General features: G+C 33.4%; 1 protein-coding gene across 5 annotated transcripts in view; it reads left to right on the forward strand.

Moving 5' to 3' along the window:
- The window catches only part of LOC149799455 (baculoviral IAP repeat-containing protein 7-like), a 47453-nt gene that overhangs the window by 17590 nt on the left and 12087 nt on the right, over positions 1-17776 (forward strand). For 4 of the 5 annotated variants that reach the window (XM_089958812.1, XM_089958814.1, XM_089958813.1 and 1 more), the window contains exons 6-9: positions 6795-6970; positions 15122-15191; positions 16499-16597; positions 17302-17427. In XM_089958812.1, the coding sequence (XP_089814938.1) occupies positions 6795-6970; positions 15122-15191; positions 16499-16597; positions 17302-17427 (471 nt within the window). The remainder of the gene's footprint in view (positions 1-6794; positions 6971-15121; positions 15192-16498; positions 16598-17301; positions 17428-17776) is intronic. The other variant, XM_089958816.1, reaches the window with a different exon arrangement.

The following is a 17776-nucleotide window of genomic DNA, read 5'->3' on the forward strand; positions in this document are numbered from 1 at the left end:
CATATAGGCCATAATGGTAAAAGTTGTTACCGGTGATGTTCACTCATCATGTCAGATATTCATACTAGATGGATAATTGTAGCTCATGCAACAATGAGAGAAAGATTGGACCTTTTTATCAGTGGTTCTGAGAAAGCTGTGCAATTTTGGGGATTATTTACCTGACAAGCATTTATGTGTACCATGATATTTGATTAACATGATACTGATTCAGTGGTTTTGTCCTAAAATCATCACAGTGTGGGCTTTAATACTCAGCTGTAATTAGTGTATATACATTGTGTTTCATTAATAATAGAACTTCAAGCATAAATTTTTGCAGGCTTGTTTGTCTTTCAAATTAAAAAATACTGCTCCGTTGGCCTAGTGGTTAGAGTGTCCGCCTTGGATGCGGGAGGTCATGGGTTTGATCCCCGGTCGAGTCATACCAAAGACTTACAAAAATGGTACTAACAGCTGCCTCACTTGGCACTCAGCATTAAGAGGTTAGACTGTTAGGACTGGTTGGCCTGGTGTCAGGATAATGTGACTGGGTGGAACATCATGCTACATGATGCCCCAGTGCTAGACATCACTACAGACTGCCACACTGCAGACATCATGACTGAAAAATTGTTAAAGCTATGTTAAAAATCCAAATTACACACACACACACACACACAAATTCAAAATGCATGGATAAAATAATAGTACTTTCAGGAGGATTCATATATTTCAATCAGCTTTAATGAGTATGAAATTTAATTTTCATATATAATTCCATTTTGTATTATTTTGTATATCATTTTCAGTATTACTAGTGTGCTAATATCTTAAGCTGTTTCTCATTTCTCTCCATCCTTGTTTATTTCACATATTGATTTAATGATTGAGTGGAAATTACAGCTACTGGATACCTTGTCGATACATGTGCATTGGAACAATATAAAATACTTTCTTCTTTTTTTTCCTTCAAATACATTCCCCAGTCACATTTTATTTGGAATATTAGCCTGCTACCTCATGAATTCAGCCCTTCTAAAAGACAGAATTCATATTTTTCTATCTCATTTAGACGAAGGACAATAACTGTTGTCCATTACCTCCCCTTGACACCACCAGGCATAGTTAGGTTTTAGTTTTGCTTCTGTACTGATAACATTGTACATTTTACTTCTGATAATCTGATATGATTAGTGAATTTTCTATGTAGATATTGATTGATTTTGTAAGAATTCATTCTTGGTTATTTGTTAATAATCCATTTTAAATCTAGTAGATTTTCAATTTTTTTTACCATTCACATCATTGTTACTGTGGCTTAAAGGTTTCTTTTTCCCCATGGTTTATGTGGCATAAGACTGTTCATGACTGTACGAATTCACCACCAAACATAATAAGCATCTATTATACATAGCTACTATGTATGTTAAATTCCCCAATCATATTAACATTAGGAATTACTCTCTGCATCCTCCGGAATCCAACCCTACTTGCAACATGAAAAAGTCTTTATGTCTATAGAGAAAGAGAAGCAACTATCATAATGCTGTTTGGTGGTGACCCAGAACCTGGGTGTCATCAGTTTTTACTTTCTTTTGTGATGTCAGCAGGCCTACTTTTGGAATCCACTAGATTAAATCTGTGTTGTCACACTTCTTACATTATTGTGTTGGTAGATAGTGTAAGTTTTAATAATCTTAAAGGTAGTATATCCTTTAATTTCACACATTATATTGCATGTATCACTATTTTGCACTTTGTTATCACTTCTTTATGATAATATGGTGTCCACATGACATAATATATTGACAGTTCATAGGAAGTCTCATAATGTGAGGTGGTTTATTTGAACTTACCTATACAATAATTGTTATTACCTTATTAGTCATTATTTAGTTGCCGCTTCATTATTATTATTTGTATTTCAGTTGGTAACTATATTTTATCCACTTCGCAGTTGCATTGACATTTAAATAATTTTTTCCATTAGAATATCCTGATGACTGATAGCTCTGATATGGGAATAACTTTGTTGGTGCTTCCTTCAACATTCAAGTCCTACTCTTTCTGGGTTGTCTTGCTGACTCCTTCTCATGCAGGCTCTCCATCCGTCTACATTCAGTCGTATTTGCACTCTATTGGGTCAGCCGATGGCAGATTTATTTGGGATATGGTGGAACAGCAAGCTGCCCACCTTCATCTCTACCAATCAACTGGGAGGGAATTTGGACCCATGCCATCCATTCATCAGTTATTATTCTGAAATTGGTTAACAAACTGTAGGGCACAGAAAGCAATATGATTTCTTATATCCCCTCTTTGATGGGACAAAACATAGGTAACACATGGGTAACTGATCTGATTGACCTACAGGGTTCCCATGCTACTAGGAAATCAGGAAAAGCCTATAGAAATGATTTTCTCCAACCCTGAAAAGCTTTTGAATTTTGAAAATATTGATGAAAGGCATGTTGAACCTGAGAATTCTATGCCACCACTTGATGACAGAAACAATTATGTAATTGAGTCATAACTGAAATGACCATTAGTTAAATTGATTGAGTTTTGACCAGAATAATTGGAGATTGCAATACAGATCATTTGGGTGTTTGCCATAAACATAATTGTTTAGTCAATCCAAACACATGGTGGATTAGATTTTCTAGTAGACTAGTTAGTTCACAGACAAGCAAGATATTGGTATCTTTTCTTACATGGAAGATATGCAAACCAGTCTAGTGTCACAATAAGCCAACATGGTGGCAGCATGGGGTAGATGCTTACCAGATTGTCTGCATTGAGTCATACCTACATGAAATTGACAGGAAAATTATTCATTTTCTCAGAAATTGACAGTATTACATTTGATATGTCTTTCATCCACTGACAGACAAGATGAACCACAATGTCGATGAAATTGTCCATGTACTTGCCATTTGAATCACTAGTCACATGAGTACACAAATCTTGCAGCCTACATATTCATGACATCATAGGTCCAGTAGTCACGTGACATGAACAATAACCCATTTCAAATTTTGCAGAAACAAATATAAAATATTAATGAAAGTTGCATACAGTTTGTTGTTGCTGTTGTTGTTGTTGTAGGGATTAACACTATTTTTCAGCACAAGTTAGGCTATACATGGCAGCAAGTATAAATGGTGGAGGAAGAACCCGGGATCACCCTGGAAACAACCACTGACCCACGAAAAGCTACTGGCAAGCTTTCTCACATACCCACATTGGCCGAACCCGAGACTTGAACCCATGCAGAAAGACGTGAGATGGCAATGATCTGTAACAGCGAGTGCTTTAGACCCACTTGGACACTTGGGGCCTCCATACAATTAAAAACCCACAAATTTCTCTTTATATTTATTCAGAGAACAAATAATAAAAATAAAAATAATAATTATAACTTAGTACAGCGCCCAATCTTTAGAAGCTCAAAGTGCTTTACATTATTAAATAAGACAAAAAACATATATCACAACAAGATTACAAAAACAAATAACATGAAATTACAAAACAAAATGTAGATGTTAGGTTTGTTTGGATGTCATGCATTAGTTGGGTTCTATTTATCATATGGATGTTTCACTTAGGAGGGTTAGGGACTGATACAGCGAGATTGCATTTGATGCAGAGGTGATCTGATGCAAGCACGTGAGACAACTATTAAGACTGGAATATTATCATCAGGTCTGTGAAGAATCCATGTGACCATGTTTGTTTGTGGGTTGGATAACTGACTGTTTGATGTTGAAAATGTGAATAAAAAATAGGAGTTTTGATGTACATGTATATGGATTTCCAGGACAGTCACAGTGACTGAAGTCTCCAAGAATAATCAGGTTGCCAGCTATCAAATTTCCATACTCCAGGTCTGGAGGTTATACAGAATACCTGGGTTAGGATTCATGAAACATGGAGTATGTATCAGCGATGGTTTTGTTGTATCATGTGATGCCCCATTGATGTACTCTCTGCTCTATGAATCTGGCTCTGTTCAGGTTGCTGTGACATTGAAAGGTTTCTGGTTGTTTTCTTGGAATAAATATGTTGACAATGTTTCATATCCTTTGGGTTTTTACAAAAGGTATGTAACTTCTATTTAATATTTGTTAATTTTGGTACAGCATTTGCAAAAGGTTTGTTGTTGATGTCACATGACTATTTGACTTCCGATGTTGTAGGTTGAGAAATTTATGTAGTCATATGACTATTGGCGAGTACCAGACCAGGTTTCATCAATGCTGTAGTTTTGTCATATCTGTTAGCAGATTAAAGACAAAATTTGCATTTTCTGAAAAAAATCATTTTCCTACTGATTTCATGTAGGTATCACCCCATGTAACATAGCCAAAGTTTGCAAGGCCTGCTGGTAAACAGTTACCATGTGGTGGTGGCGAATTCTAATCTTTTCATAGGCAATTGGCTCAGGCCCTACACCCCAGCATAAATGTCCAAATATGAAAAATGGGGTCGGAATATTCAGAGGAAACGTGGAATAGAAAATAGGCTGTCATTAGTAAGTCAAATTTATAGTTTAAAATATAGAATCATTGAGCAGAACTATTACATGGTAACATATAGCTTGAAGTATTGGATACAGTGGAAATGGGAGATTGCCATCCCTTCTATTAAGAAACTATGTTAAACTCTGTATCAGTACAGGTTTGGGGACTAGTTTATCGCACTACAAGCAGGCATACGTTGAATTTTGCAGAAAATTCAATCCTTTTTTTTTACAGTAGTATATAATTTTGAATGTCTTTTTGTCAAAATTTAGTGGCCCTTTACCGATCACTACCATCTCACCTCTTCCTACGTTAATTTCAGTCTCAGACTCGGCCATTCTGGATTTGTTAGAATGCTGCCAGTAGCTTCTTGTGGGTCGGTGGTTCTTACTGGGGTTTTACCTGGGTTCTTTCTCAACGAGTTGTATTGTCTATCTTGTACTGAGAAATAGTGTTAAGCCGCCAAAACAACAACAAAAGTCAAAATTGAAATCAAACCTTTTGTGATTAGGTCATCTTAAATAATGAAGTTTTAACCAAATCATGTTGAGGAGCTCAGCTTGCTTGAAAAGTCCTGTTAGTTTTGGGTTTTATTAAGTAGATCAAGATTTTAACTTTTTTCTTTACTAGGTAAGATTCTGATGCTTTGCAAATTTTAAACTGTGATAGGAAATGTTTACTTTATTTAACATGCATATATATTACTATCTTTATTTGTAATAATTATTCTGATTTAATTATAATGTTTGAAAGGAAATAAAACTAATCTATGTTCATTATGTTATTGTTTCCTCATACCAACGTAATGCAGTTCAGCCAGGTAAACTTAGATTCTTGTTTAAAACTTATAAATGGAAAAGACTTGACATGCCATTATATGAAAAGTAACAGTAGTCAGACTTGTTTCTTGTGATACATTTTGTTGTTTATATTGTGTATGATCATATATCAAATTTTGATCTATATGTTTTAAGAGAGTCTTGAAATAGAATATATCAGATTTTGATCTATATGTTCTTGAAATAGAATATATCAGATTTTGTAATGACCCTGATACTGTTCAAAGAGCTGAGGTCACTGGTATTCCATCTATGTATTGAAAATGTATGCATTGACACATGGCTTTTGCTTGGCATGCATTGGATTGGAAAATTTGATGCTGCAGCAGTACTGATAGGATCTCATCAGCTAGATGACCCTCCACTCTAAAACCATATGAGGGAAAGTGGCCTTCAGGACTCACTGTACTAATTCAACTCCAATGGCAAACATATGGAAACACAATCATACTCAAAATTCAATAACTTAAAATGTATGGGTGCTGATGATGAGACCTATAATTCTCCATGCACATCTAACCTTGGTGCAAGTTTATGTTTGGAGAACACCATATGAGCCACGGCATTTTGTTTATCTACATGTACATAAAACACATGTTATTGATTCTTCACTAAATGAATCAGGTGCCTCTTTCATTATTAAGTACTCCTGAGTCAAGCCTGTAAAAATACTCAAATTGCATCAATTGAACTTTGTCTATATTTTTTAAAAATTACATGTAGGATAAGCTCTCAAAAGATATTTTTACTAAAATTTTAATTTTCATTATTAACCAATTATGGACCACCAAACCTGTATATACGCTATTATTTGTTCACCCCTTTCTAGACTGGTACACAGTTCTTCCGTATAATTAATACTATGTGTCCTTCACTGATTAGTGTCATTCACATGATTTCACACCAGGGTCAGGCAGACTTTTTTCTCTTTGAAGAGAAGAAGTTTGCCCCAATAACAGTTAAGGGATATCATATAGATCCATGGTTTCCAATCCCTTCAGACATCCTGGAAGGGAAGACATTGGTCATAACAAGGATTTTTTTGTCCTGATTACCAATTTCAATCAATCAAAACCACTTGAGAGAGAGAGATCGAGAGAGAGATCAATCTCAACCACGAGAGAGAGAGAGAGAGAGATGTTTTCAAGTCAATAGGAGGGTGATTCCGGAGGTAGCAGAAGTAATTTCAAATGTTAATGTGATCAGGTAAGTATTTTCAAAGAAATATAAAATTACTACAACTGTAATTTTAATATTTTAATCAATTATTGTGTTTTAAATATGTTTTCTCTCAAGTGGTTAAATGTTTATTGTTTAAATTGTCAGTGAATTTGTAAACACTTTAATAGTCAAACCATAAATCTAGTACAAAACAAAAAAGTGTTTAAAAAACTAAACAAAATAAGACATATTTTTATTCATTATTTCTCATTTACTTGTAACTTTGTAGGGCTCCAAGATGTAGTTCGTTCTTTTGCTTGTGATGGTGGATTTAGGAATTGGGACCCAGATGATGATCCCTGGATTGAACATGCACGATGGTTCCCACAATGTCCTTTTGTGAAGCGTGTTAAAGGTCAGAATTTCATTGACCTTGTGCAGAGGATGGCAGAAGAATCTGATGAGGTAGGCTTGTTTGCCTTAAAACTAGAAGTTAATTTTCCTCTGCTGTTACATTTATATAATCAGAATTCGTGGATCTTATAGGAAGAATGTTGGAACAATATGGTTTAGCATGTAGGTTTGGCATGTAGAATTTAAAATCATAAAACTTGGCAAGAGATGAATCTTGATGAGTTATACTGTCTTTGTGACCCATATTTTACATTATTTTGACTTACTTTTGTTCATTTTGCTATTTTTACTGTTTATGTTTTACTAGATACTATATACACCCAAGTTTTGTGCATTTAGCTTGTGCATGCTTAGGATTTTGGCAGGCTATTTGCATATTATCCTTCTAGGATCATGAAACTTGCAGAAGCATCTTGATGAGCTCCACTCTCTCCTTTCAGTTGTAGGTCACTATGACCCATATTTGTCGCTTTGCTGACTTTATGGGTTAAAGTTTGTTTGATGCTCAGTCACTTTTTATGCTGGAATCATGAAATTGATGATAATATGCATCTGTTACTACTACACTTTTACTACAAAAGTTCATTGTGACCTTGTCTTACTGCCTTTATGTTTCTTTGCATTTAGATTATAACCACACACAGTGTTGACATGTGATATGCATACTGTCTACCTAGAATCATGAAACTTGGTGATTCTGTGTATCTTGATTAGTACGACATCCTTTGTGCAAAAAGTGGTCTTGCTTTTCTATATTTCTCACTTCATTTACTTTGTTGAAATGTTGTGTTAATAGTAAATTTTTTGAGAACTAAGTGGATGCATATCTGTTACAACTACACTCTTTCAGCCAAAGAAGGTCATGGTAACCTACATTTTCTTATACCAACATTGTTTAATATTTGTGCTTTTGATCATGTTGGTTCACCTTTGATATACTTGTTTAATGAGAAGCCCTTCTGAACAATGTAGTTGGAAGTAGGAATAGATATACAATTGTCATATTAATGACTACACATTACCCTCAGCATATTGTTGTGAATGAGTGTAGGAATTAGATGAGTGGACTGCTTTTCATGTGAGACCTCACTAATAATGGTTAATCAGGGTAATTATTGATGCATTAAATTAAAACTATATATGTAGTTGTGGTGTCTCTCCAAGACTACTTGATGTCTGTGATTTCTACTCAGTAAAATCTGGCTTTTATGGGTGGACAGTGATAATAGCTCATATAGCAGATTTTAAGAACAATCCTTTAAAAAGAAAAATAATGCAAGACAGCATTTGACAAAAATATTTTAGAACCTTGACTTTGATTGTAAAGAATAGAACGTTTTTTTTTAAAAAAATATTGTTTTATGTCGTTTATAACCCATGACAGTCTGTAGCTAGGTAAGTAGGTAGGTGTGTGTGTGTGTGAGTAGTGGTTTTATTTTACAGTATGTCAGTACAACACAGGCTATGTACCTTTTGTTCCACTTGATGACTTAAATGCACACCATATTCTTTAGAGCAGCAAAATATATAAATGAGAGTGGAAAGGACAGAATCCACTTTTCTTTAGATCTGACCATCTGTAATTGATTGTTGTTGTGAAGTAAGAGATGACTTCTTTGGTAGGGACTACTTTTCAATATGATTAAGAAGAATACTCCCAAATCACCAGGGATAGACGAGAGATTGAATAAGTCAGACAGGGAAGTGTCTCATTCTCACAGCTAATCAAATCTGAGAGCTGATATTTTTTAACAGTGTAGCAGTACTCTTTTTTATGCTAACATGCTCTAGCATGTTGTTGTGAATACAATAACAAACACTTTGGTGAACCCTGGATGTGTGAACAAATCATGGTTTCATGATACTTATAAGGATGTCATCAGGTGATGGGAAAAAAGGCCTTTGTATCTCCAAAATGGTGAACATCAATCAAAATGCATAACTTATTAGTGCCCAGAGTAAATGTTCTTGTGAAGTTAATGGGCTTCTACCTGTGAGACAGAATATTTAAAAAGACATTTCACTGGCCCCCCCATATATATATATATATATATATATATATATATATATATATATATATATATATATATATATATATATATATATATAAAATAAACAACTCCAACACGTAGAAAATTATTAAAATTATCATGTAAAGTAAATGTTTAATCGCTACACAAAATCAAACCCTCACTTGCTTATAAAAGGACTAAAATCTTACAGATTTCCAAATTAATTCTAAATTAGAAAAAACATCATAAGGATCATCAACTAAATGTAATAGACCTAGATGTTCGCACTGTTTTTTTTATTAATTAAAATACTTCTTTCAGAGTAATAATACAAAAGAAACTTTTAATATGCATTGTATTACTAATTGTGCAACATCAAAATGTTATTTATTTGATCGCATGCAAAAAATGTGGCATCGAATATATTGGGCAAACCAGTCAACGAATATCTAAATGTATGAGACAACATAGATCAGACATAAAAAATTATGTCGATCAATCATTCTCATCTCATGTTGCCGCACATTTTAACAAGAGTTCCCATAATTTGTAAGATTTCTCCTTTCAACCGATTGCTATAGCTGATTCTGAGATGGAATGTCTGCTAAAGAAAACCTGTTGGATTCAACGTCTTAATACGGTGTATCCAAAAGGTCTAAATTCCAAAACACTAAACAACATTCATTAATCTTTTCTTATTTTGAATTATGTCCCCTGTTTACAATTAGTTAAGAATATTTTTATATTATTCTAATTTACGGACTAACCTTACTAGTGAAAGTATAAACTCATATCATAAAAATAAGTTAACCAAATCTTTAAGAATGAAAATGTATTTTTAGATTAATTCTCAATATAATATGATTAATTATTTATAAAATACTTGAATATAAGTATTATGCACACCATAATTTTTTATTATATAAATTGAGTTCTGATGAAATATTGAACATTTGCCAATAATATATCCTGATATAATATATTTTGTGTTTTTTCTTCTTTTAATTTTCAAATTTTTAAAATTTTTTTGCATCTATTTTTTAATGTGCATTATACATAATAAAACTATTAATAAAACTGTTTATTTCTATTTATTCATAAATTACATATATATATATATATATATATATATATATATATATATATATATATATATATATATATATATATTTTAGGGGTGAGTATTGATTTAAAAATCATATTGCAATATATTACCATATTAAGAGAAATATTGCAATATTATTGCAATATAATGATTTAAGAAAGAATTAGATTGCTGTTAGTTTATTGAAATAAATTGTATGCAAACTGCAAAAAAGTAATTAAAATTATTTAATTTCATAATTAAAATACAGTAGAAAAAATTAATAAAATGCAGTACAGAAGATGCAATCTAACAGAGAACTAAAGAGTTACAATTTAAGTCTTTGACAGTTCACAGTTTGTGCTTTATATTTTGATAAACACAAATGCATAAAACTGTAGATTGGTCTCTTCATTGTCACTTTACCCACTGTAGTTCAAACTGAACTGCCTTGAAAATCAAACGATGGAACTTACTTCATATCTTTTAAAGAAGATAAGAGCATCAACATGATTTGGTTTTAGGGCTGAACGTTGTGCATTTACTTTATCTCCTGCTGTGTAGAACACCCTCTCAGAAGGGATGCTTGTTGCTGGGATGCACAATAAGGATTTAGCACGATTAGCTAAATCTATAGTACAAGTCACATGGGTCATGAATGTACATTTGCTCATTTTAAGTTGAATATAAATTGTTGTTCTAAAATTTGACACTAATTTTCTTTAACCAAAGTATATTTTTCCTGATTATTGAATGCCCTGCACCTGAACTGTCACCAAGAAACTTCCAGACAAAAATTATGTATTGCTGTGGACTTTTATAATGGTTGCCATGTACTATACTTGGATCAAAATAAGAGTGCATTGAGTGGAATCATCAAAGTCAAGGGTAGCATGAATTTGTTTATCAATAGGTATAGCTTTCATTGTGACATCACACAGACCTGCCAACCCTTATGATTTTGGCATTAATTTCATGACTCTTGATAGCGATTCATGGATTCATGCTGCATGCAAAATAATCAAGAATTCCTGAATTCTCAATCAGCCTTAATGAGGAATAAAATAACTTTTGTCCTGTTAAGTGCCAGTCATTATATCAGCAGTGGTCACTGATGCCATTAATGGTCCTGTATTGCTAGTCACGATGTTAGCAGAACTATAACCATTTGTTACAGTTTGCCCTGTAGCAAGCATTGTAAACTATTTAATCTATATTTAGAGCAGAAGTTTTACAAATACTCGTGAAGAAACCTGGAACCCAACTGACTTTTTTAAAATGGCACATGTACATACTCATAGGAACTGTAATTTTTTTAAACAAATGCTAAATGAAGACAACTCTTTTTCGAGTGTAGGAATTTTTGAGATATTGAATAATTAGCATATATCGTAATTTGCTCGAGTTCTTTTTTTTCTGCACATGTGCCAACAACACTAATTGGTTACTGTTCAACGTTTCATCTATTGGATTAAAACCATTTCTTAATTAAGCTACACTATACTTAAAATGTTTTAACCTCCAAGGAAAAAGATATGTATCCCACAAAATGTGAAGCACAGATTGGAGTACACCAAAAATTGGTCTTGCATTCAGCCATGAAACATCGATGGACATTATGCTTTTCACACAGTAATGTGCTGCGAATTTTATAATTGGGGAATGTGCACGGGGGATGGTACCATTGCTTACAATTTACATGTCATACATGTACTATATAATGATATTATTATATAGTACATATATGACAGATAAATTGTAAGCATTGATACAAGCCCCTGTGGGCATGTGGCAGAACAATGTGAAAAAGCACACTGCTAGCAAAAAGGATATAGATATTAGATATATGAAGAGTACTCCCAGCAGATTTCAGCTCTGGATTACTTTAATCCACCTACTCAAGTCCAGCAATCTACAAATGCAGAAGCATCGTTTGTGAGTTTTCTTGTTGAATATAACCTGTCTTTCTCAGTTGGAGATCAACAACAGTGACAGTGAAAGTGTATTTCCTATTGTGAGGAAAAATTAAGAAAAAATTGGTGCCTTCTTAGGTGCTGAAAATTTGCAACAATTTTAGTCACAAGATCAACCAGCATGCAAGAATCCTGAACTTTTATCATTTTTTTTTTTTTACTATAGACCAGTTGAGGAAGTTTATGTCTGCCACAGCATCATATCATGACAAATAGTGTGAATTTTGTATTTATGAGTAAATTTGGTTGCAAATAAATTTGTACATGTAATCAGTGTAAATACTATGTTTTATTTTTATTTTGGGATTTTCATATAATGCAGTACTGACTGTCAAAGTGGATGGAGCTAGTGTCATATAATTTTGTACTCAATGTGTTCAAAATTCATTAATTTGCATCCCTCTTTTCACTAATTGCGAGTCTGGAGTGTTGGCAGCTCTGCATCACAGCACACAGCATTGAATCCCAGTTGTACTGAATCACACCTTTAGGTTCATTTCATCCAAAAATGTCTGCGTACTTTAACATTGATTTTCCTGTATGCAGCACTTGACGCGTCTAAATAATGACCTTCCGAAGGAATATGAATGTATACAAAATCCAAATGAAGTGAATACTTTCCACTTAAAGGTATTTAGAATCAAATTCTAAAAAAATGACACCCGTTACTGAAATAATTGGTGTTGAATGCCTACACGACCCATGTGACTTGTACTATAGAGAATCTCTGCTTTTGATTTTTCCACCATTGAAGAGGTCTTGAATTCAAGCGAATAGATGGAAACACTCTATAGTTCTTAAACTCTTCTTCTGGTTCTTCCATTTGTGTTTTTGAAGTCTCAACACCAGTTATATAGACATCACCAAGAAGTTCTTGCATGCCAGAACAACAGGTACCTTTATCGTATCACTCTGACCAATGTCTGACTTGAGCTTCTTGCAAATTAGTTGATTATCCTTAGGAGCTGAATTTGCAGACACACATAACTGATTGGGTAGCTCTGGCAAAGATGGCAGTTCTGACTGTCAGCTGTCACCCACAGATGAGTAATCAGTGCCATGTTCAGCTTTCACTCTAACAATGATTTCTGATGCATTCTGCAAAATTGTGGTAATGATCTCATACCTTCCTGCATCACTGAGGCTTTAAAATGTGGATCCAAAGCAGCAGCAATGGTGAGAGTTTCTAGATGAGTGTATTTATCCTGAAGATCATCAACCACATCCCTTTTCATCTGAGTTATTTCCAGAGGGCATCATCACTCTGTTGGAAAAGGTTCTCAATAAGTTTGCAACGAAGTGGCATGATAACAGAAATGGTTGGAACTGGCTCAGCACAGAGAGTGTTTGTCACCAATTTAAGAGGTTTTAGACAACCCGTTACCTCATCTGCCAGGCAAATGTCATCATCTGACAATATGTTCAAATCTTTCTCTTTTATTTTAGCAAGATCTTTGGATCTCAAAATGGCAATTACTGCACACATTACTGTTCCATCTAGTGGACACATAGCTATAAGCTTATGATCTAGTAGACCCAGCAATTCAGCCTGGCTTCTCAGTTTAGCTACCTCAATTTTACTTTGGTGGAAGAACCCAGCTATTTGATGATTCCTGCTGAGGAGAATTTCATTGCATCTGATTTTGAGACATATGTATATGTGTAACACCTGATGTAAATGTTGCATCCTAAAAGAGTCCCTGGCTTGTCCATGTTAGATGCATTATCTGATACAATTGGTGGTATATTTTGGGTATAGACTGTATTTCCCATTTTTGATGGCCTCATGGATCACAGCAGCTATATTCTCACCTGTGTGCCCTTCATACATGGGCCAAGTGAAGAACATAGTTTATCAGTTTCCAATCCTTATCAATGTGAGTTGACATGATTGTCAGATAAGGTTCAGTTGACCTCAACGTCCAGCTATCTGTTGTCTTCTCAGCATTTCATAGGTCTTGTTACCAGTGCCCTAACTTGAGCATATTTTTAAAGAATGATCACCTCTGCAAACTGCTTTCTACCTGAAACATTATATTGGGGATCAAGTGTATGTAAAAGTTTTCTAAATTTTGGTGAATCCACTATTCAGTATGGCCACATGTCCTTTATGATAAATCTGTACACTTTGTCAGTTATCAGTAAAGCATGTGAAGAATGGGATGGGTATTTTGTACCAATGAGCCCTGGTAAGGTTCTCTGGGTTGGCTGCAACATTTTAGATTAGAAAGATCAAAATTATCGTCACACAATGAACTCACATTAGCAGGTATCAATGATCTATTGTCTGTAATCTTGTAATTACCACTTTTTCCTGGTATGGTGCTTGTTCATATTTTAGGTAAGATTTGTGCTTTAAACGGAAAACTTGACATGAGCCTCACATAGTCTGCACACAGCAATTGCCTCATCAGTTTTCCCATCCCTTATACTCTTTCTTAATGCAAAATGAGTCCATATGGCCAACTGCACTTTTTGAATTTTTTACCAGGTTGTATTCAGCCATGCTTGAAATACTTGTAGCTGAAGGTCAATGTCATTTAGTCATCAGTATCAGCAAGGTGCTTATTTGTTTACAAAGAGAAGTTGATGCTTCGATGAGATGAAGATTCACAGACATAAAACTTCCTATAACCCATGCCGCAACTGCATGCAGGAAACAAAATAGAAATGTTATTGAAGCAGATTACCAGAGGTAAGGGTAATGGAATTCAGTAGGTCATTGTCAGTCAGAAACTATTATAAGTAGTGAAATATGGCTAAAATTAATATAAAAAATAATAGAGTTTGTTTGCTTTTTTTAAATCAAAATTTATATCAATATCGTACTATGTTGATCATAAGAAAGTTATATTGCGATTATTGTATTGTTGGTTTATTACCACAATTTTCCAGTATTCACTATTATCATGAACCCCAATATATATATATATATATATGCACACACATGGTATGCTCAGTTACATCTACATCATTTTCTAGTTTTTCCATTTCCAGGCTTGGATTTCAGAATGCGAACATGAATCTGGACTTAAATATAAGACTAGAGTTCAGCAGTTCAAATTACTGAAAATTAAGTCTGACTTAAAACATTCTAATTAAATTTGGACTTCAACTCTTGAAAATTTTCCAGGATGAAGATGCAGATTCTGATATGGATAATTCATTGATGGCCACAGATTTGAACAGAGAGGAAGGTAAAGGTAAAGAATACAAGATATGTTTGCACCAAAGATAAGCTTTCGTATTCTAACACATTCTTTAAGAGCACACCTTGCAGGTGTTAATATGCATGGTATTACAGCTATGCACACATCTACTGTGCAGGAAAGTATCAAGTATTTAAGCAAAGTGAATTAAACCAATTTAAACTGATTACTATAAACCTTTTTATAATGCTATGGAAATAATATCACAGAATAATTTACATTGGCACTTTAAAATGATTTTGTTCATTAATCAGATTTTTCTGAAACTTGTATTAGAAGAGTTAGAGATTAATTAAATGGTGCAGAATATACATGTAAATTATTTTACTATGATTGAGTTCCATGTATTCATATGAGGTGCAAACACAATACACAAAATAATTTAAGAATGTGTTTGCAAGAAAACCAGATTGTGTATCTGATAATGAGCAAAACTAACCTTGTCTATTAATTTAGTCAACTATATTGTACTCTCATTAATTGAAAACTTCCCACCTTGGGACTTTCATCTTAATACTTGACAAGAAATGTGTTATTTTATTATAATAAAATTTAACCCTAATGTTGCTTTACGTTGTAAGGATCAGAAATAGTTGAGGTCTTGCAAAGATGATCTTTGGATTGCCCATTCAAAATCTAGTATTTAGATTTCAAACAGGTAATCAATTTGGCTTGACTCTGTCAAAGAAACCCCAAGCAAATGAACTATTGTTTGGAAAATATTAGAATAATAGTTATTACTATAGTGATTCTGATTTTAGCTCCAGTGTGAGTTCTTTAGATCCTTCCTGTGGAGATCAGGTTAGCGCTATGAACTGATTTTAATTACATTCAAATTTAAAGGAAATAAATCAGTTATAAAGACCCTTCAGTCTGCTTTAATGATAAATCAATATGAAGAATATGACTAAGAGAAGCTGACCGGATGCTCAGATTTGAGGAAAAAAATTCCTTAACTACAGTCAACCACACATTATTTAGCCAGTGAATATTTTTCCATATTAAAATTGTCAAAATATTTTGGTTTCAAGTACAGTTGATAGATCTAACAACATTGGCAGTAAGTACCATGATAATAAGAAATAAATGACTAAAGACAATTCATCTTCATAATATTATGCTTTAAAATTTACAGACCATTGTTTTAAAACATTACCATGATCTGATAATAAAGTTTCATATAAATTGCCTCTTAGGGTCAATTTTATTCCAGTGCATTATCTTCTCAAGTTCAGGTAACTATGTCATATGACTTTGTAATGTAGGAACTAGAATTTCATGAAAGAAAGTCTGTTTTACAGATTGTGATCCACTCACAACTGCCGCTGCAAGAAGTGTAATTGAGTTTGGTTACAATGCGAATATTGTGGCAGCAGTGATAAATAATTTAAGGATCGAAGGTAAATAAATACATGAACATATTATATGAATTATTAGTGTCGGAAAGATTAAATCTGTACCAGAAAGTAGAAAGTTAAAGTTTTATTCTTGAAGATTTGAATTTTGCCTATCAGAGAAATGTTTACATGATTTTAGTTTATATTGTCAGGACATAGTAAAAAGATATCCAGCTTTCCTCAGTGCATAGTACTTGTGAAATAGGGCATTTTTTTCCATTAATTTTGGTTTTACTAAAAGTGTTCACTAAATTACAGATACTACTAGCAGTTAAGCAGGAGTCTTATTGGAAATTATTGGCGCTGATATAAGAGAAACACATTTAAGTTTGATGTATTAAATATTTGTTGTGAACAATTTAACAGTGTTTGTCAAGTAGACTTTATGAAATTGTTTGCTGTATTTACTTTTACACATAAAATGAATATGTTTTACAGTCTTTGTGGTATAGGGTGTTTGATCAAGAAACACAAATCAATGGTGAACTCTCTTATAGTATTTTTGGTGTCTGCTATTTTATTCAGCTCAGCTACCCAAAAGGACAGTTTGAGTATATAGGGTGGAATTTTTCTGAATATGCCATGTCCATTGTAAATTATTTAGAGTTTAGTTTTACGATAAATACTGAGTCATTAGTGTAATAAAAATAATATACAATATTTTTGTGTGAATAATAACTACTGTTTCTTGTGTGACTTGATTATAGGTCATGCAGCACCTACAGCAGCCCAGATACTGGAAGTCATTCTTGACATGGAGGAAAGAGGGGAAACAAAATGTGATGAGAATGCTTCATCTTCCCCATTACCAAGTAATACCAGCAGACTGCAGTGTAAGTGGGTTTCTTTACGAGGCTATTATTATTTCTGTTATTTGCTGACATTGGCAACATAAGCTTGTGGCAAGGCCTTGCTTACATTATATTGTGCATTGTCAGCAGTTTATTCTTTCTATTATATATACAGTTTATGATCTGATTTATCTTTGGCAAGCTTCAAGTATGTAAATTTATTTCATTAAGATCTCAGATGAGTTTGATTGTCAAGAACTTCCACGAATTATAATTAATTTATCTTGCATCTACTTGACTTCATTTCTAATCATCATAGAAGTTGTAATTTTGAGTACATTTTGATATTATTTTGGTATATAGGCCTATATAAGAAAGATTGTAGAAGTAC

Source organism: Sinohyriopsis cumingii, chromosome 5, assembly GCF_028554795.1.
Source record: "Sinohyriopsis cumingii isolate HCF-2022 chromosome 5, ASM2855479v2, whole genome shotgun sequence".
NCBI lineage: Eukaryota > Metazoa > Mollusca > Bivalvia > Unionida > Unionidae > Sinohyriopsis > Sinohyriopsis cumingii.